A 27637-nucleotide genomic window follows, 5' to 3' on the forward strand; every position below is an offset into this window, starting at 1 on the left:
TTGCAAACTGTACTCTTTTTTTTTTGGGGGGGGGGGGAACGGTGTACACTAGCTTATCTCTAAAGTCTGGAGTTATTAAATCATTTCTCTCTGCCTCTGCTTCCTCATCTTGTAAAGGGATTCCTTTACAAGAAATTGGTGAAGTAGTGGAGGATTTAAGAAGACAACGACTGTTCGCAGCTGTACTGGTACAACTGTGGTACTAAATTCTACCACTCGGTACTATTAACTACCCAGAGAATTGTAGAATTTTTATTTTTATTATTATATTTTTTTGAGGGTACTGCTCACAGGATTTTCATTCCCATCCAGTCCGTGGCCTGCTCCAGCTTTGTTTTTAATTTCATTTCAAACGAGTTTGAGTGCCATTTCATGCTATTTCCCTCTCTGACTGTCCTCAGTAATTCTGTGTTCAGATTCATTGTTCAGATCCCCCCCCCCCCCTTTCATTCCTTGATTTGCAGGAAAGCTTGGAAAGTGCTAGATGTTACAACTCCCCCACAGGTCCTGGGAATTGTGTTGAAATCCCTTCTCTTCTGAACCTCCCAGCCCCACTAGTCACAGAATGGTAGGGATCTCATTCTGTCCCTGCCACCCAGATTTTTATGGGCCAGAATCACATGCTAATGAACGTTTTCAATATTATGGGGTCACCCTTTACTTAATTCTCTGCAGGTGAAGAGGCACTCCTGACAACTCATTTAATCCTCATCTGTAAAATAGGTGTTCTGCTATTGGAAAACTTACATTCCATTTGGGTAAATAAAAAAGTTTCAAAGTAGAGATGCATTTGATTTCTCTTTTCCACTTATGACATCGAAAAACACTTCAGCCTATTGATAGGGGCTGAGGCTGACTGTGGCAGGGGTAATGGAGGTTCATGGCAGGGTTCATGGTTCTATCTTCAGAACCCAGGCCATGGGCAGGACCCAAGATTTCTCTTAGATTGCAGAGTTTCTGTCATTTTCTAGGCAGTTGAAGATGGCGAGATCTGGTGGTCTTGGATCTTTGGGGATGATTCTTATATTTGAGTGTAGCTGGGGAAATTACAAGAATTAAATGGGAGTTAAGTGAAATGGGAGTTAGCAGATCCTCTGCAAACTAAGGTGAGGGCCCTCTAGTTTCTAGATCTCAAGATCTCTTCGAAGTGCTCAGTCATATTTATTGAATGAAAGTAGTGAAGTTTGGTGGAGAATGGGCACTGGTGAAGGTACGGGTGTTTCATTGTATGACCAAGACTTAAAATTGAAAGCTTTGTACCTGCTCTCACAGTGATTTAATAAATAATAAATAATAAAAAATAAAATAAAGGCCCTCCCATTGATCATCGATTTGCTCGAGCGGACCCAGTAATGTCTCCATTGGAGACTTTGTTGTTACTGTGTCTGGCATATCGAATACGTCACGGGGGCCTTGCCAGGCTCTGCCGTGCGGGCGAGATACTCTCGGTAGCTTGCCGGGCTCTCCGAGAGGGGCGGAGGAATCGAACTCGGGTCGGCCATGTTGGCTGCGTGCAAGGCAGACGCCCTACCCGCTGTGCTATCGCTCCAGCCCTTTATTTATTTAATAAATAAATTTTTATTTATTTAATAAATATTTAAATAAATAAATAATAAAATAATAAATAATATTTAAATAAATAATAAATATTTATTTAATATTTATTTATTTATTTAATAAATAAAATTATAAAAAATGAAAAAAAAAGTAAGGTGGAGTTCATGTCCAAGTCAATCAGCCTAATCAGTGGCTGAATAAATAGCAGTACTCCTACATTTAAAAAAAAAGTAGTGAAATTTCGATCGCAAATGAAATGCAATCCTGAGATAAGCATATAAAGTACTCTTGGTCGTCATTCGTCCAATTTCTCAGTGATAGAACTAACAAGTTTCTCAGTCCTGTTCACCCCTTCCTCCCCCAACAGGAAGAGAGTGAGTAAAAAACCCTGCTGTTAACATTTATTTGAACTGTGAACGTGCCAGAGGGACAAGACTCCTGAAGAAGTACCGGCCACTGTGAGGAGACTAGGACCAAGGACGTGGTACTTTACTAAGGTCAGTTTGCCTTTTGGGGAGTAAGATTTTTCCCCTTCTCACCATGGCACTCTCAGGATCATTTGGGCCTGTATCTGCAATACCAGGGATTAAGTTAGGGCCTCAAACTTGCCCTGAGGGATTCCTAAATTGAGGATCCATCTTTGGGCCCTGTTTCTAGGTATCATTAACAGCAGCTCTTCTTCCTGGGGTCACGCACAGAGCAGATGGTCCTGATCATGTCAGTCCACGTCAGTCAAGCACCAGGGTTTAGGCTCAAAAATCTTTACCTTATAGGGAAGTGCTCTGAGTCATTGAGCCATCTTCCACAGGAAACATTTTTTTTTAATTTTTTTAAATTAAAAAACATTTTTTTATTAGTGAAACACCATGAGGTACAGTTGTAGACTTACAAATTTTTGTGCTTGGGTTTCAGTTACACAATGATTGAGTACCCATTCCTCCACCGGTGCCCATTTTCCACCACCACTGATCCCAGTACCCCTCCCATCTCCCCAAACCTCCCCTTCCCACCCTGCCTCTGTGGCAGGGCATTCCCTTTTGTTCTCTCTCTCTCTCTCTCTCTCTCTCTCTCTCTCTCTCTCTCTCTCTCTCTCTCTCTCTCTCTCTCTCCTTCTGGGTGCTGTGGTTTGCAAAAGAGGCATTGAGTGGCAATCATGTTCGGTCTGTAGTCTACTTTCAGCATGTATCTCTCATCCTGGGAGGATCCTCCTAACACCCTTTATTTGGTGTTCCCTTCTCTATCTGAGCTGACTTTTCCCCTAGCATGTGCGGCTGGCCTCCAAATAGGAACTTTTTAGTCTAGACTTTTCTAGACTGTTCAGGATGTGTTGCTGGCAGCCTCAAGGTTTCTGGAGATGATCCTTGTATTTGAGCATAAATAGATAAAGTGAGAATTTATAGCTTCTCAGAGTCAAGGTGAGGCTGGTGAAATCTCCACATCTCAAGACTCCTCCAGCTAAAACAGATAAATACTTCCTGGGATTTTTTTCCTGGAATCTTCCAGGTAAAATGGTGGGCAGAGGCCCCATTCTTATCCTAGTCAATTTTATAACTTTGTGTATCACTTCGTGCATTTTAGCTATTTGAATATCTCTGTCAGGGACTTCTGTCCTGGTGTCCATTTCTATAGGGTTTTCTTTTTATTGCTAATTTGCAGGAAAGCTTTGTTTAAAGAACAAGTAGTAGAAAATGAAGAATAGAAACCAAAACTTAAGTTCAACTGATTTTGCTCCCATAGCCACTCATTTACCAGCACCCATACCTATTGATACAGATACATACACCATTCTAAAAATTCAATTATTAATTAACCAGGTGCAGAACAGTGGAGTGAATAGTAGAATGACAAACACAGACTATAAGATCAGAGACCTATACTTGTCAAGTTATGCATTTATAGAGGAAGCTATAAATTTTTTTCAATTTGAAATTAGAGGGTTGGTTCTCAGTTTTGCTGAGGTCCAAATGCTTTGCTAGACTATGTGGAAGGCTATTTGTGTGGATGCTGTTTGTGTTCAGAGTGAATGGCTGTCAGGTTCCAGTGGAACCCCCAAGCTGGAGTAGCCTTTCTGGGCTGGCAGAGTGACCCTACTTTCTCTTAGGGGTTTTGGCCTTCAGCACCTTTCAAGTACTCTTGAACTTTGTATGAGATGCAGATTTTGTCTCAGAAGATTAATTCAAGTCTTGGATTTATTTTGCCAGCATTGAGGCAGTTATCCATATTATTGGAGGAGCTAGAATATTGCTAGAAGGAATATTTGTAATTAGATGTTGTATATTACAATTGTACTCTGGCATAATTAGAGTGGAGTGTTGGGACTCTGGAGTGAAATCTTGAAGTTTAAATTCAGGGTCTGGGATCCAAAGCAATAGTACATTGGGTAGGGTGCTTGCCTTGCACGTGGCCCACCCAAGTTTAATCCCTATCATCCTATATGGTTCCCCAAGCCCTGCAAGTAGTGATCTCTGAGCACAGAGCTAGGAGTAAGTCCTGAGCACTGCCTAATGTGGCCATAAAGCAAAGAAAAAACAAAAAATATCCAGGCTCTTTCGTGGTTGTCTGTCTGCAATAGGAACTTATTAAGAATTTCTCTTTCTATATTTTGGTATTTTCATGTTTCAGATAATTTTAATCTTTAAACATTATTGTGACATGTCTTTTCTCATTAAGTTACTTCATTGGTTTCTGTCTGAAATTTGAATAAAATCTAAATCTTGCCAAGGCCTGCCTTGGAGCCTGACTTCCTTCTACTCACTTATTTCTAAAGAGCCTTTTCACAATGGTAAAATCAGGATGATGATGGCAGTTTTTTTTCAGAGACTTATAGAAAAATGTAGCAACTGAAAATATCTTTTGTTTATTGGACATACATATTTTAAATATTGTTTTATATTATAACATAGTTTGTCTTCATATAAAAATTTTTCTTACATCAAAATTTACTTTAGGTATAAATTTTGTTGTGTAAAATGTAAATATATTAAAATATTTTATAATGTCAAATATAATTGCATTATTTGCATTATAAGTATATTTATACAGATATATTATTCAGAAGATATATAATCTAAAAGAAAACTTCCTGGTATACCAGTACTTCTCCACTGTTTTACTGCATTATATATAAAAATATTCACATTGATATATAGCTATGTAGATATGCATATTAATACATGTGCATGTGTGATATATGAATATATAATATGTATTATATGATATCAATATATGTGATATATGAATAAAGTCACCAAATCTGACCAAAGTATTACTTTTACGTGGGACTTTCTGTGGTTTTTTTCTTTTTATGCCTTTTTGTACTTTCTCTAAGGAGCAAATATTACTTTTTTCTCATTTTGAATCAGGAAATTATGACAGCATTCTTTTTTTTTAATGTAGGAGTACTGCTATTTATTCAGCCACTGATTAAGCTGATTGAAGCAGGCATAAACTCCACATTACTTTTTAAATTTTTTTAAATTTTATTTTCATTGTTTGGAGGTTCTAGCAGGGGAGCGCAGCTACTCCTATACCCTCGACCGAAGACCGGTCCGTCTCTATCGGGGAAGGCCGTCCTCTTCGACCGAGCACGCAGCTTCGGGAGGGACGCACATGGAGCGGTGAGGGAGGAAGGGGACACCCGCCTAGCCAGCCAGATCAGCCGAATCAACCCTGGCGATCAATGGGGTGACAGATGTCGCAGCCAGATGGAGCGATAGCACAGCGGGTAGGGCGTTCGCCTTACAAGCGGCCAACATGGCCGACCCGAGTTCAATTCCTCTGCCCCTCTCGGAGAGCCCGGCAAGCTACCGAGAGTATTCGATATGCCAGACACAGTAACAACAAAGTCTCCAATGGAGACGTTACTGGGCCCCCTCGAGCAAATCGACGATCAACGGGAGGGCCTTTACCTTTTACCTTTTATTTTCATAAAGTTGTTCACAATAATTGATTACATTCAATATTTCAATACCAAGCCCACCACCATTACACCTTCCCACCACCGTTATTTAGAATTTTTCCACCACCATCCAAGCCTGCCCCATTGACAGATGCTAAATAATTTATTTTGTATTGCTTGTTATGAATAGTATGAGATGTATGAACGCATTCTTAACATTTTTCTCAAGTTTTCTAATTTTTCTAACTCTAGGCCCTATGAAACAACTCCCCCACTCCCTACACACACACACACACACACACACACACACATACACACACATACACACAAACACACACACACGTACAACTGCGTCTACAGACCTTGCCAGTGAAAGGTGTAGACTCCTGTGCAGGTGTTGCTTCTGAGGCCCCATGACTAGAGACCTGAGACCCACAGGAAAGCTGCACTACACACCGCTGTGTCCTGGAAAGCCCCTGCTGGCAGAAGCCTCTTCAGTCTTTCCCTTCTCAGTGTGCATTTTGATATGATGCAAAAGCTTTGTCACATCATAATGATGACAAAATGAGAGATGAACTGGTGACAAAGGGCAGGAGCCAAGTGCCAGTCTTGTTATGTTCAGATTCATGTCGCCCTAGCTGTAGATTGTATTGTCATTTGTAGTTTATCTTAGAGATGCTGTGATTATGTAACAGAAAACTTGAAAGGTTTATTTCTTTTGACTCAATATTACTCTTCCCCTTTTTCTAAGAGGGGAGTAGTGGAATCAAGCCCATGTGAAGTATGTTTTCTGCCTCTGAGCTACATCTCAGGCCTCTTGAAGTCCTGTAATACCATTTCTAACAAATTAGTCTATGAAAATAATTAGAAGTGTACATAGATTTTTTGCATTTTAAGCTCATCCTCAATATAATCAGAGATTGTTATTTATCATATTTTGTTTTTTCTCTCTTCTAAAATAAAAAGAATTTAAAAATAAAATAAAATGTTATTTCTAAAATATTTAGAAATAAAAATAAACATCCAGAAACATAGTTATGGAAGGAATAAAGCATATTCTGCTTTTATTAATTTTAAAAGAATTATATTCTGTAAAATGAGGTTTTCCCAGTGACTTATGAAAAATATTAAGGACACTGGACTTAGTGATACCAAGTGGGATATTTGATATCCCATTTAGAGATTTTAAGTATGTGTACCTTTAGATTTAGAGACACTTGCTCATTCTAACTGTGTCTATGCAAAAAAGAATAGAATACAAAGTAAGTTTCTTTTTCCTGTTTATCCCCAGGCTTCTAGTTCCTCTCCTCTGAGGCAACTGCTTACAAGTTTCCGGTGTGTTTTATTCAAGAATTGTTTGTGACTTCCCATCTAGCCCCACTTAATAATGTTATAGAGACACACATATCTAACCAAGTTCATTTTCTCAATTTTTAAATTAGTGGAGTAGAGTTTTCTCAGATTTGTTTAACAATTTAACTTTTTTATTGAGAAACAGTTGTGTTTGATCTTATTTGTTACTTGTTTTGTTTTTTCACTAAATCACCCAGAATTATAAATATACTTATAAATGAGTTTCAGGTTTATTTTGTTCCCTTTACCAGTGCTCACTAACTTCCACCAATGTCCCCAATTTCTCTCCCACCCCGCAGCCTGCCTCTGTGTCAGGCACTTTTCCCTTCCCCCATTGCCTTCCCTAACTCATTTCTCCACAGGTGCCCCAGTGACAAGCTTCCTACTGAAAACCAGTTCTTCTGTTCTTCATTTCTATTGCCATAGGGCATTTGATATTCCCCTAGAAGTTACTTTATATAACACATATGAGAGAGATTTTTCTGAGTCTGATCTTCCTCTGACTGATTTAACTTAACAGGATACCCTCCAGATCCACCCACGTTGCAGCAAATTGCGTGACTTTATCTTTTCTTAAGGCTGCATAGTATTCTATTGTGTACATGTACCATAGTTTCTTTATCCAGTCATCTGTTCATGGGCATTTGTGTTGTTTCCATATTTTGGCTATTGTATATAGTACTGCAGTGAAATAGTAGTGCAGATTTTTTTTCCATAGGCTTGGGCTTTTTTTCTTGAATTTTACCACTTGAGTTTTACCAGTACTTTATATATCTTGAATATTAACCCTTTGTCAGATGAGTGGTAGACAAATAATTTATCCCAGTCCATGGGCTGTCTTTGTATTCTGATCATTATTTCTTTGAGGTGCAGAAGCTTCTTAGTTTAATGTAGTCTCATTTGTTTAACTCTGCCTCTGCTAGCTTGGTCATTGGCATTTCATCCTTAAAGGTACCTCTAAACTTCAATGTCATGGAGATTTCTGCCTGTATTTTCCTCTATATACCTTATGGATTCATGTCTGTTATCTAGGTCTTTAATCCATTTTGATTTGATTTTTGTGCATGGAGTTAGAAAGAGGTGAGTTCATTTTTTTTAATATATTTTTTTATTGAATCACTGTGAAATAGTCCCTTACAAAGCTGTTCATGATTGGGTTTCAGTCATACAGTATTCCAACACCCATCCCTCCACCAGTGTACATTTACCAGCACCAGTGTCCCCAGGTTCCCTCCATCACCCCCACCTTTACCCCCCAGCATACCTCTATGGCAGGGGCTTTTCTTCTCTCTCTGTCTCTCTCTCGCTTTCTCTCTCTCTTTTTTTTTTTGGCCTGAGGATATCAGGTTTTCCCATTACCGCTTGTTGAAGAGACTTTCCTTACTTCACTTCATATTATTTGCTCCTTTTTTGAAGAGTAACTGATCATATACATGAGAGTCTGTCTCTGGGTTTTCTATTCTGTTCCATTGAACTGGGGGGTCTGTCCTTATTCAGTACTATGTTGTTTTAATCATTACTGATTTACAGTACAGTTTGAAGCTAGGGAAAGTGATGCCTCCCATCCTCTAAGAATTGCTTTGATATTTGGGTGGTTTTATTGTTCCATATAAATTTCTGGAGTGTTTGATCTATTTTTTTATAAAATGATACGGGTTTTCCTATAAAAGACAGCATTAAATCTGTGTAATGCTTTGACAATGTTCATCCTCCCAATCCATGAGCAGGGAATGTGTTGCCATTTTTTTGTGTCTTCTTTCATTTCTTGAAGTAGTGTTTTGTAGTTTTCTTTTTCTTTTTTTTGTGTGTGTATTTTGTAGTTTTCTTTCACCTCTTCAGTTAAGTCAGTTTCTAGATACTTGTTTTTCTGAGGCACAATTGTGAATGGGATTCCTTTTTTTTTATTTTACAGTTTTTAATCAAGTTGTATATAACGTTATTCCTGCATCTTCTCAAGTGTTTCTTCCTTATATTTGCCCTTCTCTTTTCCTACTTGGCGAGACTTGGCTTTGCATTCAAGGATCTTTTTGCGATCTTTGTCCAGATTTAGTCCAGTGATAACCACCTTACTGGAGTGAATGCCCACAAAAATATGGAATGCTTCACGAATTTGCGTGTCATCCTTGCGCAGGGGCCATGCCAATCTTCTCTGCATTGTTCTAATTTTAGTATATATGCTGCTGAAGTGAGCACGGGGATTGCTTTTTTAATGTATCTTCTCTTTCATTATTTATATATAGGAGATATAATAATATAATAAAAGCTATATACAATACATATGGCTGGAGCAATAGCACAGTGGGTAGGGTGTTTGCCTTACTAATAGTTTGCCATGATAGCATGGCTGACCCTGGTTTGATTCCTTTGTCCCTCTCAGAGAGCCCGGCAAGCTACCGAGAGTATCCCGCCCGCACAGCAGTCTGGCAAGCTACCCGTGACTTATTTGATATGTCAAAAATAGTAACAACAAGTCTCACAATAAAGATATTATTGGTGCCTGCTCAAGAAAATTGATGAAATGCCCTGCCACAGAGGCAGGATGGGATGGGGGGGATGGGTGGTGAGAGGGATGCTGGGACCCGTGGTGGTGGAGGATGGGCGCTGGTGGAGGGATGGGTACTTGATCATTGTATAACTAAAACCCAAGCACAAAAATTTGTAAGTCTATAACTGTACCTCATGGTGTTTCACTAACAAAAAAAAAAAAAGAAAATTGATGAGCAACGGGAGGAGAGTGCTACAGTGCTATGGACTTTTTGGTATTGATTTTGTAACTGGCCAATTTGCTGTACAAATTTATCATTTCTGGATTTCTTATAGTCTTTAGAATTTTCTAAGTATAGTATCGTGTCATCTGCAAATACTGAAGCTGGACTTCTTCCTATTCTATCTGTATGACCTTGATATCTTTTTCTTGCCTAACTGCTATGGCAAGTTATATAATATACAATATAATATATATAAAGCCCCTCTCTTTCATATATATATATATATATATATATATGATGTTGTGTTTGTGGGGTTTGTGTTTACAGTAGCCCCTTGGGGATGCTTAGGGGTTACTCCTGGCTCTGCACTCAGGAATTACTCCAAGTGGTTTTCGGGGGTCCATATGGGTTGCTGGAGGTTGAACACAGGTAGGCCATGTGCAAGGCAAACACCCTACCCACTGTACTCTTTCTCCAGCCCACCTCTTCAGTTTTTCTTTTAAAATTGGTGTTATGTCATGAAGTTCCTGAGCTATTGTTTATCCATAAAGTACTATATCATTCTTTTAGATCTGAATGAGAGTCTGGCTGCGTAAAATATTCTTGGAGAGGAATCTATTTCATTAAGTTTTAAACATCCTACCATCAACTATGGGCCTGGAGGGTTTCATTCTATAAGTCTGCTGTAATTCTAAGAGACACTCCTTTGTATGTAATTTCCTTCTTTGATCTTGCTACTTTCAGTATTGCATTTCTAAATATGGTATTCATCACTTTGATTAGGATACTTTTGGAGACTTTTATTAAGGTCTCTTTAAACTGGTACCCTTCAGACTTCTTGGTTCTGGATACCTGCATTCTCCATCTCCAGGAACTTTTCATAAGTGATATCTTTAACTGTTACTACCTCATTAGAGTTGCCTCCCTGTCCCTCTGGAACTCTGATGATTTTTATATGGTTCCTTTTGAATTTTTACCAAGTATTTCTATCTGCCCTTGAGTTATTTTGAGATCTTTTTCCATCTTTTGCTGTTGTCTTGGAGGTGTATTGCGTCTTCAAGCTCACTGATTCTGTTTGTCAGCTGTTGTTACTCTATTGTTGTGGGCATCCATTGAGTTTTTCGTTTCATCTACCAAATTTTTTATTAATGATATTTCAGTCTGTAGTTTCCTTATTTCTGCTCATGTTTCCTTCTGTATTTTATTGGCTATCTGTTCTACTATTTCTCTCATATCCTCCTATATTTTATGGGATGTCTGTTCCTTTGTTTCTTTGAGCTCATTAAACATCTGAATGAGCTGAATGAATTTTTTCCTCTGAATTCTTTATCAGACAGATTATGTATATGGGTATTTCTTGTTGAGGCTCCAGGGCTCCATCTTCATCCACTATTCATGGTGGGGTTCTGTGCTGTTTTCTCATGGTGCCTATGGTGGTGATTCCTTCCAGTACACTATCAGCACACCCCCTCTCCCCCCACATACAGAGCCAGGGAAGACTCTTGGGAAGTTCAGTGGGTAGTGGTCTCTTATTTCCCCTTCCTGACCCTTCAAACCAATACTAATTATTTCCAGTTCTTTGACATATACCATTTCACTGGTGTGAGATAAAATCTCATTGTTGATGTGATGTACATTCCCTAACCATAAGTGATGTTGAGCACTTTTTCATATACCTTCAGCCATCTATGTGTCTTCTTTGGAGAAGTTACTGTTTATCTCCCATATATATATATATATATATATATATAAAATATTATATTTTGATTGGGGTTAATTTATTTTTTCTTGTTGAGATTTGTAAGTGCTTTATAAATATTCAATATTAGTCCTTTGATGTATTCTCCCATTCAGTGAGGTGTCTTTATTTTAATTTGAAGAGTTTTTTTGTCATGCAAAATCATTTAAATGTGATGTATGTAATCAATCCCATTTGTTTTTGTTAGCTATTATAGTCCATTTGTTTTTGTTGTCTTTGCCTCAGGAGTCAAATAATTGAAGTCAGACTATTGAAATGGACTTCTCAAATCCATTTCCTGGAGTATTTTGCTATGTTTTCCTCAATGTATTTTATAGATACTGGTCTAATTTTAAGATCTTTAATCCACTTTGAGTTAGCTTTTGTAAAACTACTTAATGTGACCCAATATACGACCTCTTCTCCCAGAAAATTGTGGATGAGCTTTCTGACTTTGATAGTGACCCTTTAGTCTGCCTTTCAGAGATGGACACTGACCTTTTTCCTTTGATTCTAACAAGTACTGCTTGCTCTCAGTTTCTGTCCACCATGAACATAGTTCTGTCAAAGCATGGGGGATAGGAAGGTATGGAAGGAGAGACTCGAGGGGCTCAAAGGAGGAGAAACTCCAGATCCTCGGCTGCAGGCATTAAAGTTTTCTGGAGATCAGTGAAAAATAGTCTTTTCTTTATTTTAACCCACTGAAATGTTGCATGATCCGATCACAGAGGCTGAGTTGAAATGGTAGGTTTGACCTCGCTCTGTGGTCAGTATAAGGCTGCTGACCTGCTTTGGAGGCCGAGCATGGTTTTGAGACCCTTAGAGGAGAGTGCAACCCCGCCCCCCGCCCGCCACACACACCATCGCCACCCACACCTCCACTATTACAGACAGATGTCCCACCCTGCTGCTTTATTTCTTGCCTAACTGGTACACATCCAACCTATCTGATTTGTCCATCACTATGTTTATTTTTCTTTGGTGTGGGGAGGTGGGTTCCAAACCCAACAGTGTTCAGGGTTTACTCCTGGCTCTGCACTTGGGGATCACTCCTGGCAGTGCTTAGGGGACCATATGAGGTATACTAGGGATCAAACCTGGGTTTCCTGCATATAAGGTAAATGTCCTATTTCCTACACTATTGCTCTGGACCCAATTTATCATACTTTATCAATAGGTCACACCCTATTTATCACACTTTAAATGTTAATCCCACTCTCATCTCCAGGAGAAAGCCTGACCCCATATGTCTATAAGAGGCCCTTTCTGGCTGAAGGTCTGAATTGACTTGAACAGTTCTGCCTCTATTTTTCCCATAAATCATTCTCTGCAAGAACAGTTCTTTTTACTTCTGGCCCTGTAGGGCCCTTTCTTAAGAAAGATTTTCTCCCTTCCTGGGTTAGGGTTCCCTGTTCCAGCTTCCTGCTAGGTCCTTATTACAGTTTCCTGCCAATTGGTTAGTTTTATAATTACATCACTCAACTGTAAGTTGCCCTTTTGTTGTTGTTCTCTTCCATGTAACCGTAGAAAAATACCTGGCATAGTGGAAGGAATAGCTTTTCATAAGGGAATAAACAAGTAATGGACTCTTCTTCCTTGTCTGAACATAACATTGTATTTTGACCCCAGGTTGTGACTACATTCTCCTGACACTTGGCAAGCATGAGTTTCAGCAACCTTCTCTATAGTATTGGGGAAGAGTTGGGCAGTGAAGACCTGGCCTCCCTCAAGTTCCTGTGCAGTGACCATATCCCACAGAGGCAGCAGGAACCCATCAAGGATGCTTTAATGTTATTCCTGAGACTTCAGGAAAAGAGAATGTTGGAGGAAGACGACATATTCTTCTTGAAGGAGCTGCTTTTCCAAATTAAGAGATTTGATCTTTTGGTTAAATACTTGGACACCGACCCAAGAGACGTGGAGGAGGAACTCCAGATATCGGACAAGGCTCAGATCTCTGCCTACAGGTGGGGGAAGTTGCACAGGATGGGAAAAAGTAAACTGTTTATGGGGATGAAGTGATAACACAGCAGGTAGGGAATTTGCCTTGCGCGCAGCTGACCCAGGTTCAATTCCTAGAATCCCATATGGTCCCCCAACCTCCGCCAGGAGTAATTCCTGAGCACATAAGCCAGAAGTATCCCCTGTGCACCACTGGGTGTGACAAAAAAAAAGGAAACTGTTTTTAGTAGTGCTGATTGTGTGTTTTCTGTGATATGACTTTGGAGGCTCTGGGAATAAGAAATTCAGAGCTCATGCATAATTCAGAACAAAATGGGCTGGGAAAGTAGCTCAAAGGTCTGGAGCCCATGCTTTCCCTGCATGAGGCCCCAAATTTGGTCCCTCACTGCATATGGCACCCCAGCACTTCCAGGTATAGCCCTACTGGTCCCCAAGCACCAGCAGGTGGGAACCTCATGGCCTCCAGTATCGTTGGGTCTGGGAAGCATCACACTGATAGACCTGAACATCGATGTGGAAGGCCCAGATGGTTGCAGGGAGTGACCTCTGGAGTCCCCTGAGCACAGCTTGGGAGCACCTGCCCCCAAAAAAAGTGGAAAAAAGAAAAACAAAGAAGTAAAACAATAGAAAGAATTAAAAACATTTTCCCAAATGCTGTAGTTATGCTAAAATTAAAAATGAAACTTTTTCTAACTGTTCTTTTTCTCTGTCATGCGTCTGCTCTCTTGCTGTCTTTGCTTTACTGATGCTCACATGGTGTGCCTCCTTTGCCTATTAGTGGATAAAGCCTCAATACTTCCCATCTGAAATCCCCATCTCACCTACCTGTAGATGATTATGGAAATTCTCGTTTGGTTGGAGTGTTTAGATTTGTATTCACAAAAGCCGTCCAATGCTTGATATGTTCTCAGTCATTCTAGACTGGCTATCTGGGAGTCACTGTGAACCTGTGAGCCTGGCGACAGCTAGGCGGAAGGACGTGGCTTGGGTTGTTTGTCCTGCCAAAGTCTGTGGCACTCCTTCTTTTCTCTCCTGAGAGTGTGGGCAACCCGAAAGTGATAATTATCCATGTTAACTGACAAGTCTTTAAAAATGAAGTTCACCACCTACTTCTGTATTTCAACATTCTCTGTTACCAGACAGTCCTTAAAGTTATTTTTAGCTTTCACTAAAAAAAAAAAAAAGTCAGGAAAACTAAACTTTTATCTATTTCACAATCTCTACAGTGAGTCAGTAACTATCATGAGTGCTCTGAGGTCTTCACAGCCAGGGCTGACAGGCACTAACTCTTAGCAGCCTGACTAGTAACGCCCTGCCACTGGGGTCCATCTTTATTATGTTTCTGTATTTGATTATCTTCCTAGGGTTGCTGTAACACACCCCCACACACTAGATGACTTAATATTATAGAGAAATTAATTTTCTAACGATTGTAGAAGTCTGAACATTATATAAGTCTGGCAGAGATGGCTCCTTGGGGAGGCTGGGAAGGGCAATAGTTTCATGCCCCTCTCCATGCTCCAGGTTTTAATCAGCTATAGTTATTTTCTCTTTACTCCATTTCTCTGCCTCCATTCCCCCCTCTCTATATATCTGAATTTCTCTATACTTTTTTTTTCCCTGAGGGATGGGTGTTGGATCCCAAGCAGTGCTCAGGATATCCGGGGAGCCCACCCGAGATTCTTGGTCACTCTGGCAGTCTGTTTTTCAGAAGGGGCTGGGAGTGCAATGCTGCTGGGACCCTGCAGTGCTAGAAATAACTGGGACCATCCTGGTGGTACTGGGGGCTGCACCTAGAGATGGTTGGGGGAACATCTAGTACCAAATTAGACCTGGGTTAGGTGTGTGATAGGTAGACCCCCCAGACCACTGTGGGGAGTGAAAGGGGTAGCCTCGAGAAAAGAGTGCTTCTATCTTTCTGCTTGACCGATCTCAGTCGTCTGGGGATATTCCTGGCTTGGGTCAGGACGAGTAATGTCTTCTTCAAGCACCTACAGGTGCTGACCCTCGCATCCCACCAGCTCTACGAGGCAGATGTCAAGCTGCACCGAAAGTCCACTTGTAAATGCCAGAGATGATCCTGGCCATCTTGTGAAGCGGTGACTCAGGCTGGAGTGAGGAATTGCTCTTTGCAAGAAAGTCAGCCCTACCTTTGGCACAGGCATTCCAGGACTGCCACCTTCCTCTGTAGAATAGGAGTGCTGAAGGAGGCAAGATTGTTTTTATTGAAAGCGATATACTTAGTTGTGAGGACTAAGAGAGGAATTCATTTTCAGGCTCAGAGGCTTATAAAAACCAAAGGGCCGGGACCCTGCTCTCCGAGAGTTCCCTAATCAAACAATTTTAATAGGTGACACTGGGCTACCCAAAGGAACAACAGTGCGAATGCAACTTAGAGGACCTTCACGCCCAGTAAAAGGAGAGGGAGGGCAGTTGGATATGTTTAGGAGGACATGGGGGTGGGGTGGGGGTGAGGAGTGGCAAGAGAAGAGAAAGAGATAGACTGCGTACAAAGGTCTCTTTTATGAAGAGTCAAGTGCTTGACCTTGTCAATGAAGGTAACAATGGAAGAACCCCGACAAGTTTTACTTAAGGAAGTGATAAGTTGATTTTCAATTGAAAAGAAAAACTTCAAAAATATAAACCTCACATATTACAGAAAGATTTTGATTTTAGAGTGCAGAGCAACAGAAAAACTATTAGTTTAACAGAAATTAAATGAATGATAAATTAGAGGGTTTTAAATTCTGTTCTGGTTGGACTAGTTAGGCTTGAGTCATAAGTCTTCTGTATCAAAATGTTAATTTCTTTCCAAGGACTTGACTCACATTGTGTCATTAGTTAGTTTATTTTAAAGAGAGGATACTGGAATCTAGTTTCACACAACTTCATGCTCAGATGAAAGCAATTCAAAAAAGCATTTCTAAGGTGTCTCTGTTTTCCACCACAGGGTTATGCTTTTTCAGATTTCAGAAGAATTAAGCAAAAACGAAGTGAAGCAGTTTAAGTTTTTGTTGAGTGAGTTGATTTCCAAATGTAAACTGGATGAAGACATGGTAAGACATGGTGTGTCCCAAGATTTAGCCCTCAGGATGAGCCAGCCAATGAGATTTCTGAGTCAGAAAAGAGGATTAGTTTGGTGAAAGTAACCTAATTCTTACTTTTGAGAGGTTAAAGAGAGGCTGGAGAGATAGTATAGCAGCTAGGATGTTAACTTTACACGTGACAACCTCAGGTTTGATTCCCAGCAGCCCATATGGTCTCCTGAGCATCCGCAGGAAAGATTCCTGAGAGAGTAAGTCCTGAGTACCATTGGGTGTGGTAAAAAAAAAATAGCAAATTAACAAAGGGTTTAAAAAGGAAAGTGGTCCAGATACAATTTCTTTGTCAAGGCAAAGTGCTGCTCACACTGTTATCAAGGGCAGGCTGGGGTGTGGAGTAAAGAGAAAAGGCTGATTGTGAGGGCATACATGAGACCCTACAGAGTCAGGAAAGACAATAGTGAGCCTGAGATGCCTTCCTTCCTGCTACTCTATCAAACCACCTGGCATCTGGAACTCTGTATGTTTGTATACATGTGCATATGTGTGTTTGTGTGCATACATAAGTGCATGTGAGTGTGTGCATATAAATGTGAGATCTCATGTACAGAGGTGGATGTGGAGTATAAGCAGGGCCCAGGAGGACCAGGTCACTGGGTCTCAGTCATGCACCTGGGCTGTCTCAGAGTCCTCACATGAAGAAGTCCATGGTCAGGGCCTGGGGCTGAGTGATGTGTGCAGAGCTCCTCTCTCTTCTCTTTTCTCTCTACCAAAAAGCATGGAATTACTTCTCTAGGGGTCTGTGCGCTTTATAAAATCAAGATGTCCTTACTCAAGGATTGACTTGGGATGTTAGGATGGGACCTTGATTTGGAGAAAGCGGACATATGAAAAGAAAAAAATGGGATCTAAAAGCCAATATGATTCAATTTAATATTCCAAGCTTATTTCTCCTTCCTCTAGAACTTGTTCGATATTTTCATAGAGATGGAAAAGAGGGACATCCTTGGGAAAAACAACTTGGAATATTTGAAGGAAATCCGTCACATCAACAAGAGTGTGCTCAAGAAGATCAGTGACTATGAAAAATCTACTGAAGGTAGAAATGACCCAATGGCTATGATGTGGTAGATGTATTCCTAAATTTTCAAATCTCTCTGTACCCAGTTGTTTCTAACTTTATATATTAATAGTTAGATATTCAATCCAGAGGGGAAGATGAGTCTTACAAGAAGTTCAGCTGGATCTTTAAATGGTAAATATTGGTAGAGGGTTTACAAGATGAGTTTGGTTTGTTTGTTTTTTTGAAATCTTTTTTGGTCACCTTCTCTACACAGAGAAGGATGAAAGTGTTGCCAAAAACACAGATTCCACAGCCCCAGATCAGATCTGAAATGGAACAAAGATAACTTATAATAAGGTTTTAATTTTGCTGTATGAGTGTTTTAATATATGCTGCCTGTTTTATATAACAAGAAGGCAGATTCCAATATATCTCAGGACTTTCTTAAGTCACTTTCTTCTCTAATGAGAACAATTGGACTTGCTCTTCAGGTCAGAGTTCCCTTGGCCAAAACTGAGTGTAACAATTTCCTTAAATTTCTGCCAACTCCAGGACCTCCTAGTCCCCCTGTTACCCCATCATCAGCCTGCCTTTCTCTTGGGATACTGCAACGAAATCATGCTTCTAATGTCAGAGAAAGACTTTGTCCAAATTCTCTATCCTTTTTTGTGTCTGGGTAAAATAGGTTGAATTAGGAAAAGAGAGGGGTTGGAGTGATAGTATAGCAGGGAGGGTGTTGCCTTGCATGCAGCCAACCGGGGTTCGATCTTCAGCATCCCATATGTTCTGCTGAGCATCACCAGGAATAATTTTTGAGTGCAGAGCCAGGAGTAGCCCCTGAGCATTGGTGTGTCTGATTCAAAAAGAAAAGAAAAAAAAGGAAAAGAGATAATCAAGGATCTGTTGCAATTTTTTTTATCAGATATTATGCTTCTAAAAATTGCCAGCCGGTGTAGAGTAATATGCAGTATAACTCTTCTTGGTCCTGATTATCTGGTGATAAGACAAAACCAAACTTGCAGAATGTCTAAAACTTGTTAGTTCCCTACCTGCAGGATCCCGGGGACTGCAAGGAACCTATGCTATAGGCATTTAGGTCAATTTTCATTTAAAAAGGGAAAATGAATATTTGAATATTTTCTCATTTAAAATGTTTACATAAATGTTACTTAAAAAAAAAAGACAACCAAAGTAGTATAAGGAAGGACCATCTTTCCTTGTTTTTTTCTAAGTACTTTGGTTCATCTATCATCAAATTGACATAAAACAGGTTAACAGGAGAAAACAAGTTTAATTTTATATGTAGGCAAGACCTGAAAGTCTGTGAGACTCCAAAAATGGACATATAGAAAGATTATAAAACATTCATACAGGGGTTGGAGATAGTTCAGCAAGTAGGGTGCTGGGCTTGTATGTCGCAGGCCTTCATTTGAACCCCTGCACTACATATAGTCCCAGAGACCCGCCAGGAGTGATTCCTTAGGACCCTGGGTGTGGTCCCAAATCCAAAATTAAAGAAACCTTTTAGATAAATTTATGAGGAACTGAAAGGGGCCTGAACTTGGGGTAGAAACTGATGATTAATATAAAGATGTGTTTACACAATCTCTTTTGGATCTGCACCCCTATCTCTGGTGATAAGGAGAATAGGGAAGGTTCCTTTCTCATGGAAATTTTATTTCTTTGTTTTGGAGGGAAAGGAGAGGAGAATCAAAGTTCTTGCATTGGCTATTCAATATAATAACCAGTGATTATTAAAATAATCACTAGGCTAAAATGGTTTATTTTGGTGTGATACTTTCTGAACCCCTACACTCTACATTAAACTTGGCCAATGTACATGTTTTTGTGTCTCAAATGCTCACAGTTGAAAGGTCGCTGGAATTGCTGACAATATCCGATTCTTCAGGACAGCAGGGCAGTCAGCCACAGGTATGGTCTTGAGAACACCCATTCATTTGCCTCTTTGTATTGCAGCCTCTAGTGACTGAACTTTTTTTTTTTAATGTTGGAGTACTGCTATTTATTCAACCATTGATGACTGAAGGTTTTAGTCTTTTTTGCTCCCAGATGAGTATAGAAGGGGCAGAAATATATTAAAGTGTTGAGAACTCTTTTTTAAAAACATCAACAAAAATATTTAAGGTGTGCCTGGCTGCCCTAGTTCTGCAACACTCTAGCTGAGAGGACCCCTCAGAAGCATAACCCCAAGGCCCATGTGTCCTGTATAACCCCCCGCGGCACCGAAAGCCATAAACCTGGTCTGCTGGCTGGCTGGGGTTTTCTATTGCTCTGCCCAAATAATCTCCAAACCCTCATCAGTGAGAGGTGGCAGAAGGAAAATGAGCTGGATTCCATGATGAGCAAGGAAAAGAGAGGGAGCCCTCCTGCAGGGACTTCGCCTTCTTTTAGAGGACTGGACGAGCCGGCTTCACCATGAACCTCTCCTGGTGCTTGACCCCCAGTTAGGTCTGTTTTTGGAGAAAGGGGCTGCCTTTTATTTATTTATTTATTTATTTATTTATTTATTGCTTTTTGGGTCACATCCGGCACAGGGGTTACTCCTGGCTCTGCACTCAGGAATTACTCCTGGCGGTGCTCAGGGGACCATATGGGATGCTGGGAATTGAACACGGGTGAGCCGCGTGCAAGGCAAACGCCCTACCCACTTTGCTATCACTCCAGCCCCGAGACTGCCTTTTGAATTATCTCCTCCGTGCTCTCTTAGGTTTCCTGTGTATAAATTCTTTATTTTGAATCAAAGGCCAAGGCATTGAAAAAAGGGCAGGAGTGGCGAGACACTTCTACCTAACCCTTCCAGCAAAAGCCTGAAGAGCCAGAGGAACCCAGCAGGGCTGATCAGAGCTCAGGGTTTCCTTTGTGCTCGTCCTCTCAGAAGCTTCCCTGATTAGGGGCAAACAGCAAGCATGGCCAGAGAGGTGTCTTTGTGTTCTTGTTTAAATGAACTGACCCAAGGCTGACCTCTCTGGACGTACCCAACCTGCTTGCTCCATCCTCAGCAGTTTGTCCAGCGTATTCTGGCTCTAGCCCTGTGCTCCTCCTGGGGGCAGAGGAAACTTCAACAGGAGATTTAAAATGAAGTTTCCATGAGTTCCAGATGACGAAAAACCTTCTCAGTTTGAAAACTACTGGATTAACCCAAGAGGTGACTGGTAAATGTTTTTTCACTGAACCTCTGCTGGGTGCGGAAGTAGCAGAGCCGAGTATGACATGTAGCCTTGAGCTGTTTTCCTTGTATGTTCAATTGCCACACAGATTTTCCCATTAAATGCTGAGCATGTTAACAAGGCACTATCCCTGGGATAATTAGGACAACTTGGGCTTATCAAGGACTGATATGCTTAGGGACCAGCTTGTGTAGCAATCTGGCAGAAAAGCCCAAACCCACCTCACCCAGCACATCTCTGTCCTCTGCTTTCTGAGGACCTGAGAGATCTGTGTCACATACCCACTCTGGCCTATGATAGACAGGCCCTCTGTGCTCAGCCGGACCCCTGTACATGTTGAGCAGATGGCCAAGGATCACAGGGGTCTTGAAAGGGCAATCCTGAAGACTCACCTTGTCACTCATCGACTCCTGATGGAGCGGAGACAGTGACAGATCAGGGCAATACAATGAGATGACAGCAATATTAATGCAAAGACAAAGTGCACAGGAGGCCCAAATTTGGGGATCTGACTTTCCACACACTGTGGGGCAGAAATGTGGGATTTCTGAATAGAAGGAAGGGGGGACTGGATTCCCAGTTGGACTGAGGGAAGTTGTTTTTGTTTTGTTTTGTTTTGCAGACATCATACCCTGTTTACCAAATGAAGAGCAAACCTCGGGGATTTTGTTTGATCATTAACAATTACGATTTTAGTGTGGCAAGAAAAAATGTACGCAAACTTCGCCAGGTGAAGGACAGAAGTGGTACAGATATGGATGCAGGTATAAGTGGAAGCCAAAAGAGAAAAGGGAAAGGATGATCTAAGCGTACCCCTTTTACTACAGCTTCCCATTCTGTATTTTATATTCCACAGATTAGTGAGATCATCCTGTGTTTGAGATAGACAAAAATTCAATAAACACTAAAGAATTAATTTACAATGTACTAGTAACAGAAATACTACTATTGAGTCAAATAAATACTGTAAATAATTGTTTAAGAGCATCAAATGCTAGTTTTCCTTAAAAGTCTAACAGTTATGAATGAATAAGTATTGTAATCAAATTCATTACAACGTGAATGAAACCCATAAAAGAAAGTGATTTGGGACCATAGATATAGCATAAAGGTTAAGGTGCTTGCCTTGCTCATATGTGGCCAACCCTGGTTTCACCCCTAGCACCACAAATGGTCTTCCAAGCCCTCCCTACCAAGAGTTACTCTTGAGCACAGGGAAGTGGAAGCCTTGAGTGCCACTGGTTGTAGCCCAGACAATCCCCTTCCTCAAGTAATTAAAATTTGCTTATGGTAGGGAGGACCAGAAAGGGATAGCTATTTTGTGATGACTTTGGCAAGAAAAACTTATAAAAGTTCTAGATGACCTTTTAAACGTTCACATGTCACACTTCGATAAATGTAAGCATAAGATAGCTCAAGATAAAATCAGTATGGAGACTTTATGAAAATATTTTGATTATACAAGTAGTCAGCTGATAATACAATTTTTTTTTAAAAAAATTATGGTTTAAGTCAATAATTTTTTTTTTTTGCTTTTTTGGGTCATACCCAGCGATGCTCAGGGGTTACTCCTGACTTTGCACTCAGGAATCACTCTTGGCGGTGTTTGGGGACCATATGGGATGCTGGGAATTGAACTCGGGTCGGCCACGTGCAAGGCAAATGCCCTACCTGCTGTGCTATTGCTCCAGCCCCAGGTCAATAAATAGTATTTATGTTTCTGGTATTGATGTAGGCATTACTGCCCATGACCTTCTCCCTCCATCCCTATATCCACTATGGTTCAACATTCTATCCCTCTAACCACTACCTCTGTTATTTGCCCATTGACAGTTTTGGTTTTGGTGCATACCGGTTTACATTCATTTGGTAAAAAGCCTAACTAATAGTTCATTATCTTGCAGACCAGTGGAGTACAAACATAGGCCAACAATAGTTCTGTCGTTTATCTCAGGATTGGGGGGTGTTTTCAGCTAGAGGAAAGGTCTTGTTTTTAAATTATGGTTCAAATTTTTTAGTTAAACCCACTGTTCTCTCTAGCTCTGTGTTGTGTTCTAGGGATTATTGTATAATAGGACTTTTCTTTCTTTTTTTTTAATATTCAGCGGAATTGAACAAGAGCTTCAGTGATCTTCATTTTGAGGTAGTGACTTACAGAAACTGCGAAGCAGAGAAAATCTGTGAGATTTTGAAGGAATTCCAAGGCAAGGACCATAGTGAAAAGGACTGTTTCGTCTGCTGCATCCTCTCTCATGGAGATAAAGGCATTATCTATGGCTCTGATGGGCAGGAAGTCTCTATCTACACAGTGACCTCTTTCTTCACTGGTAAAGACTGTCCTTCCCTTCGAAACAAACCCAAAGTCTTTTTTATTCAGGCTTGTCAAGGAGAGACATACCAAAAAGGGGTAGCTATTGAAAGTGACTCAAATCAGCGGGAGCTGTGCTTAGACACGGACGCATTGAACCACAAGTATATCCCAGATGAATCTGACTTTCTGCTGGGGATGGCCACTGTGTACGACTGCGTTTCCTATCGAGACCCCACAAAGGGGACATGGTACATCCAGTCGCTTTGCCGGCACCTTAGAGACGGATGTTCTAGGTAAGTTTTTTCTCTTCAATATTTCATTTTCTCTCTAAATATACAGACCAACTGTCCATTACATAGATTAACTTCTATGAAGTTTCAAAGTAGAAGAGATGTCCAGGATGAACATTTTTAGATGCTAGAGAGAAAAACAAGTGATTACTAAGGAATTCCCTTAACTAAGAATCTCAAAGGAAAAGATGCCAATCAAGCCAGGAAAGATGTAGCTTAGCCCATTCTTCAGGTAGAAATATGACTATGTTAACTCAACTGTTTTTGGAAACCAAGAAGGAAGTAACTCATTTAAGTGTTTAACATCCCCTAATTTTGTCAAAAGTTCTCTGAAAGCTAATTAACTTCAAACCTTCTTGGTGTATTGTTGGAGATTATAACTAAAGAATAGTAATTTGGCCTTATTTAAAGCCACAAAGTGTGAAAAACCCTTCCTTCATTTATTATATCCTGTTTCCTTTAATTAAGAGATCATTTGCTTTGTCAGATTACCCAAATACTCACAAAACTAATGAGTGACTAGCAAGAAATCTGCAGGTTCCTTTCCGTTTTGTATCTTGTCCAGTATATACTCCTGTTTTTGTTTTTGTTTTTTTGCTCTTTGGGTCACACCCTGTGATGCACAGGGGTTAGTCCTGGCTCATGCACTCAGGAATTACTCCTGGCGGTGTTCGGAGGACCATATGGAATGCTGGGAATTGAACCTGGGTTGGCCGCATGCAAGGCAAACGCCCTGCCCACTGTGTTATCACTCCAGCCCCTATACTCCTGTTTTTTAAAATGTGGTTGAAGTCTATAACATTGTATAATTCGAAGGCATGCATTCTTACAAATTACTGTTTATGTATAAATTCACCTCTAGTAGTTCAATTCTGTCATTCACCATATAAGTTATTATTCCTTTACCCAAATGTACATATATAAGTGAAATTATAGTTATTGTCTTTCTACATCTAATTTTGGTTGTTTCCAACACTAGGCTATTGTAAATAATGCTATAATGGACATGAAAGTGCACATATCTCTTTGAAATAGTGTTTTTTCCCCTTGGAACAATACAGAAGTGAGATTACTGGATCATATAGCATTTCCATTTTATTTATTTACTTTTTAGATTTATTTATTTTTTTATTAGTGAAACACCATGAGGTACAGTTGTAGACTTACAAATTTTTGTGCTTGGGACTCTGTTATACAATGATCAAACACCCATCCTTTCACCAGTGCCCATTTTCCACCACCACGTGTCTCAGTATCCCTCCCACCCAGCATTTCCATTTTAAATCTTTAAGGACTCTATAGGCTGTTTGCCATAGTGGCTGCACCAGTTTTTATCCTTCCAAAAGATACAGAAGTAAAACACCCAAACCAAATCTTATGCTGGCACTGGGGTTTTTGACAGTTAGTAGAGATCTTAGGCAAACTCAAGCTTATTTAATTGGGTTAAATATTCTTTTCCGGGATCTGGATTTTATAGTCTCTGAGTCTTGGCCGCTGATGGGATTACACGGCGCCAGGGGGCCAGGTGGTGGGTGTGACCCCCGCCTACTGGAATTTGGAGGATCTGGGTGGAAGATGCTCGACTCCAATTCGAGTAGGCTTGGAGGTCTCGGCCCCGGAACCCGCGTGGCTTTGTCCCTCTGCCAGTACCTTCATGTGTGCAGAGAGTGGTCTCAGCATGGTGGTGGCTGGTCCTGGAGGTCTCCGGCTGCCGTAGCCCTGGCCGGGGCGGGGAGGAAAGCTCAACCCGCTCCCCTCCAAGGGACTCCGGGAAGGAACACCGAAGCGCGGGGGCAGAGACTGCACTGCTCTCGTCCGGGATCTGGATTTTATAGTCTCTGAGTCTTGGCCGCTGATGGGATTACACGGCGCCAGGGGGCCAGGTGGTGGGTGTGACCCCCGCCTACTGGAATTTGGAGGATCTGGGTGGAAGATGCTCGACTCCAATTCGAGTAGGCTTGGAGGTCTCGGCCCCGGAACCCGCGTGGCTTTGTCCCTCTGCCAGTACCTTCAGGTGTGCGGAGAGTGGTCTCAGCATGGTGGTGGCTGGTCCTGGAGGTCTCCGGCTGCCGTAGCCCTGGCCGGGGCGGGGAGGAAAGCTCAACCCGCTCCCCTCCAAGGGACTCCGGGAAGGAACACCGAAGCGCGGGGGCAGAGACTGCACTGCTCTCGCGGCCGCGCGACATCTTATTATCTCATTCCTACTTTGGACAAACTTGCAGGCTGTCGAATGTAGCCTGCCCACAGGGCAGAGTCTGGCAAACTCCCCGTGGCCTACCAAATATGCCAAATACCAGTAACAATGATGGGTCTCATTCTCCTAAAGAGCCCTGAATATAATCTCAGGGCTAGGATGAAAGAGACGTTACTGGGGCCTGCTCGAGGCAATCGACGATTAACAGGATAATGAAATGAAAATGAAATGAAAATATTCTTTTAAACTTTACATAATATCTTTTATTTTATATCAGTCTTATCTGTACATATTATATATATATCTACATAAAAAACAGGAACATATAAAACTAACCTCTGGTAGGAAGCTTGCCACTGGAGGGTTTGGCAGAAAGAAGGATTGGATTAGAAGAGAACACTACAGCAATGGGCAGAGGGAAGCTGTCACTCAGGAGGATGAGAGGATACTGAAAGGTGGTAAAGTGTTATTTATGTATGAAACTACTAATAACAGGACAATAAACCAACAATGTCTAAAAACTGCTGGGTGGGAAGGAAACTAGGAACATTGGTGAAAGGAAGTAGACAATGGTGAAGGGATTAGTGTAGGAACATTGTATACCTGAAAGCCAATAATGAAAAAACTAATTCATGGTAAATAAATTTTTAAAAATAAATGAAATTAAATATATAAAAGCTATCATTTTGAACTATATTATTCATTATTATTATTATTATTTGGCCCACACCTGGCAATGAGTATGGGTTATTCCTGACTGTATGCTCAGGAATTACTCCTGGTGATGCTCAGGGGACCATATAGGGTGCTGGGAATCAAACCTGAGTGTGCCACATGCAAGGCAAGCACCCTACCTGCTATACTATCACTCCAGCCCCTACACTAATATTATTTTCTTTAGTAAATTATTATGTAATAATAAGAATATGGTAGTGAATCTTCTGTTTATAATAAATCTATATATTTATCACAATATGGTATATATTAATAAGGTTTTCTTTTTTTTTTTTTGCTTTTTGGGTCACACCGAGCGATGCACAGGGGTTATTTCTGGCTCATGCACTCAGGAATTACTCCTGGCGGTGCTCGGGGGACCATATGGGATGCTGGGAATCGAACCTAGGTCGGCTGCGTGCAAGGCAAACACCCTACCCGCTGTGCTATCACTCCAGCCCCGGTTTTTGTCATTTTTATACACCTAGAATCACAGAGGTCAGTTACATTCTTCACAGTGAAATAATAGGACAGATTTACAACTTTGTTGAATCGTTAAACAAGAGTTACCAAGGATAGTATTATTCATTATTATTATTAAAGAGGTATTGATTAGTCATCAGTTGACATTACTATAAAACCAGGAGTACAGCTTTAGCCTTCTATATGTATAACTATTTGACTGTATCCACCACCTGTTCAGTGCCATCACACATCAAAGTGTCCCCTCTACCCAATCCTTTTATCTTTGCCCTTTCATTCTAATTTCATTGTAACCACCATAGTTCTGAGTCTAAGAGTTATTGCTCTTGTATTTTACCAATTTATCTGCTTTGGTTACTTATATTCCACATGAGTGACACTATTCTGTAATTATCTTTAACTTTCTGTCTTATTTTGTTTAGCATAACCACCTTAAGTTCCATCTGTGTTACCATGAAAGTCACAATTTTTTTAATAACAGATATACCTATATACCTATATATGTAATATATATGTATATATTATGTATACATGTATATATACAGATATATATGTATATATATATATAGAGAGAGAGAGAGAGAGCACAGTTTTTCTGACCAGCAATCTGTCGGTGACCATTTAGTTTGATGCCATGCTTGACTACTGTGATAAACACTTCTTTCAATGTAGGTGTGCATATATTCTTCTGAATTTCTGTTTTCATATAAAAATGAGTTATTAAACTTTAAGACAACTTCTTTACAGGAATGCTGTTATAGATTTGATTTTGCAACTTACTGTTTCAAATGACCAATGTTTTGAGTGAAAGAGCTATAAAAGTGTGCACCAGATAGATTAATCTGGTGCATACTCTTTTGTTTTTTCCCCTCATAATAACAGTGTTGTGTTATTATGTTTTACAGGGGTGACGATATTCTTACCATCCTCACTAAAGTGAACAATGAAGTGAGCACTATGGATGATATAAAAAATAATGGGAAACAGATGCCACAACCTACATTCACACTGAGAAAAAAACTCATGTTCCCTCTGAATTGATGCTCTTGTTTTGTTGCCTAACACGATGCTTAATTTATTTTCTACCAAGAGTCTGATACTTGCCCTTTCATTTTTCTGCTTGACAGAAGCAGGGAG

At 40.5% G+C, this 27637-nt stretch overlaps 1 protein-coding gene and 1 non-coding gene across 2 annotated transcripts; one reads left to right on the top strand and one right to left on the bottom strand.

The window, feature by feature from the left end:
- The first annotated feature begins 1921 nt into the window (after positions 1 to 1921).
- On the top strand, positions 1922 to 27637 carry CASP8 (caspase 8). The gene is made up of 10 exons (XM_056111832.1): positions 1922 to 2054; positions 12884 to 13221; positions 16167 to 16272; positions 17221 to 17356; positions 17468 to 17491; positions 17634 to 17644; positions 19148 to 19252; positions 21131 to 21272; positions 22614 to 23112; positions 27406 to 27637. The coding sequence occupies exons 2-10, from the start codon at positions 12917 to 12919 to the stop codon at positions 27539 to 27541; spliced, it is 1464 nt and encodes a 487-aa protein (XP_055967807.1). The 5' UTR covers positions 1922 to 2054; positions 12884 to 12916; the 3' UTR covers positions 27542 to 27637.
- On the bottom strand, positions 8895 to 9001 carry LOC130021249 (U6 spliceosomal RNA). The gene has a single exon (XR_008792138.1). It is a non-coding gene; the product is annotated as a U6 spliceosomal RNA (small nuclear RNA).

Source organism: Sorex fumeus, unplaced genomic scaffold (genome assembly GCF_029834395.1).
Source record: "Sorex fumeus unplaced genomic scaffold, SorFum_2.1 ptg000014l, whole genome shotgun sequence".
Classification (NCBI taxonomy): Eukaryota; Metazoa; Chordata; class Mammalia; order Eulipotyphla; family Soricidae; genus Sorex; species Sorex fumeus.

Excerpts from the sequence above, each read along its gene's own strand:
- CASP8 (XM_056111832.1), top strand. The coding sequence starts at position 12,917 with ATGAGTTTCAGCAACCTTCTCTATAGTATTGGGGAAGAGTTGGGCAGT. Across the intron at positions 13,222-16,166 it reads GCTCAGATCTCTGCCTACAG|GGTTATGCTTTTTCAGATTT; the intron begins GTGGGGGAAGTT and ends TTTCCACCACAG. Across the intron at positions 16,273-17,220 it reads GTAAACTGGATGAAGACATG|AACTTGTTCGATATTTTCAT; the intron begins GTAAGACATGGT and ends TCCTTCCTCTAG.